The sequence below is a fragment of the Rhinopithecus bieti genome, unplaced genomic scaffold, assembly GCF_001698545.2.
Source record: "Rhinopithecus bieti isolate Rb0 unplaced genomic scaffold, ASM169854v2 scaffold_6902, whole genome shotgun sequence".
Taxonomy (NCBI): domain Eukaryota; kingdom Metazoa; phylum Chordata; class Mammalia; order Primates; family Cercopithecidae; genus Rhinopithecus; species Rhinopithecus bieti.
The window spans coordinates 380,893-382,249 of record NW_016805183.1 but is presented as its reverse complement, the minus strand read 5'-3'; the positions used below and the strand labels follow the sequence as shown (position 1 = coordinate 382,249).

The following is a 1,357-nucleotide window of genomic DNA, read 5'->3' as shown; positions in this document are numbered from 1 at the left end:
TGCTGTATAGTATGGATGCTTGCTCTTGGTGGATTCCTAACTATGATTATTTTAACACTTAAGAAAGGGGGGCATAATTCCACAATGTGTTTCCATTATAGAGATAAGCATAATGCAAAAGGAGAAGCCATTTTTAACTTCTTTCTTGTGGTAATGTTCTGGCTAATTTTTTTACTAATAATCCTTTCATATATTAAGATTGGGAAGAATCTATTGAGGATTTCTAAAAGGAGGTCAAAATTTCCTAATTCTGGTAAATATGCCACTACAGCCCGGAACTCCTTTATTGTACTTATCATTTTTACTATATGTTTTGTTCCCTATCATGCCTTTCGATTCATCTACATTTCTTCACAGCTAAATGTATCGTCTTGCTACTGGAAAGAAATTGTTCACAAAACCAATGAGATCATGCTGGTTCTCTCATCTTTCAATAGTTGCTTAGATCCAGTCATGTATTTCCTGATGTCCAGTAACATTCGCAAAATAATGTGCCAACTTCTTTTTAGACGATTTCAAGGTGAACCAAGTAGGAGTGAAAGCACTTCAGAATTTAAACCAGGATACTCCCTGCATGATACATCTGTGGCAGCGAAAATACAGTCTAGTTGTAAAAGTACTTAAGGTAAACATACTAAAATGAATTATATAATACAGCCTCTTAATTCTTTGAAGAACTAAAAAAATTAGGAAACAAAGTTCTAGCATTTACAAAAGTCAGATCTCAAAGCTCTGCTTGTAACTGTGATATTTCATTTGCTTAACTGTAAACCATTTCAAGGTACTATCTTTTAAATCTCTACGTAAAATCTTTTCAAAATACATTTTTAAGCTAATACTCTTAACATAGATTATGAAGTTAGGTGAAATTTATGACTTTAACAGCAAAATAATTAAAGTGCCATCATTTCTCATGTCACTAAAGTAGTTATTAAAATCAAGCACTTGATACTAATTTAAAGTGTGTTTAAAAGTAAATGATTTGGGAACCGACAATGTATCAGAAAATATATGTTCATTTATCATTTTAAAATCTTGTATAATTTGCCACTGTGTTCATTTATGCCTAAATCTCTATAATAGATGCGAAGATAATTAATAAAATCCTAATTAAAAAATGAGATCACCCACTATCTATCACTGCTTAGATAAAAAGGGAAAGAATTTAAATACTGTACAGTAAAAATTAACAGATAAGCTAACAATTCAAAAGCCTAGCAATAGGTCTTAAAACCACACCTTACTTAAAACAGGTTTATAAACAATAGGGTCATTTCAGACACACTTTGGTATAGTAACATTGAACATGCATATTCTGTGATCCAGCAAGTCATCTACAAGGTATACATCTTACAGA

General features: G+C 31.4%; 1 protein-coding gene across 1 annotated transcript; it reads left to right on the top strand.

The window, feature by feature from the left end:
* Positions 1 to 6: 6 nt before the first annotated feature.
* On the top strand, positions 7 to 1,123 carry LOC108529261 (probable G-protein coupled receptor 34). The gene has a single exon (XM_017871456.1). The coding sequence runs from the start codon at positions 16 to 18 to the stop codon at positions 622 to 624; it is 609 nt and encodes a 202-aa protein (XP_017726945.1). The 5' UTR covers positions 7 to 15; the 3' UTR covers positions 625 to 1,123.
* Positions 1,124 to 1,357: the final 234 nt, after the last annotated feature.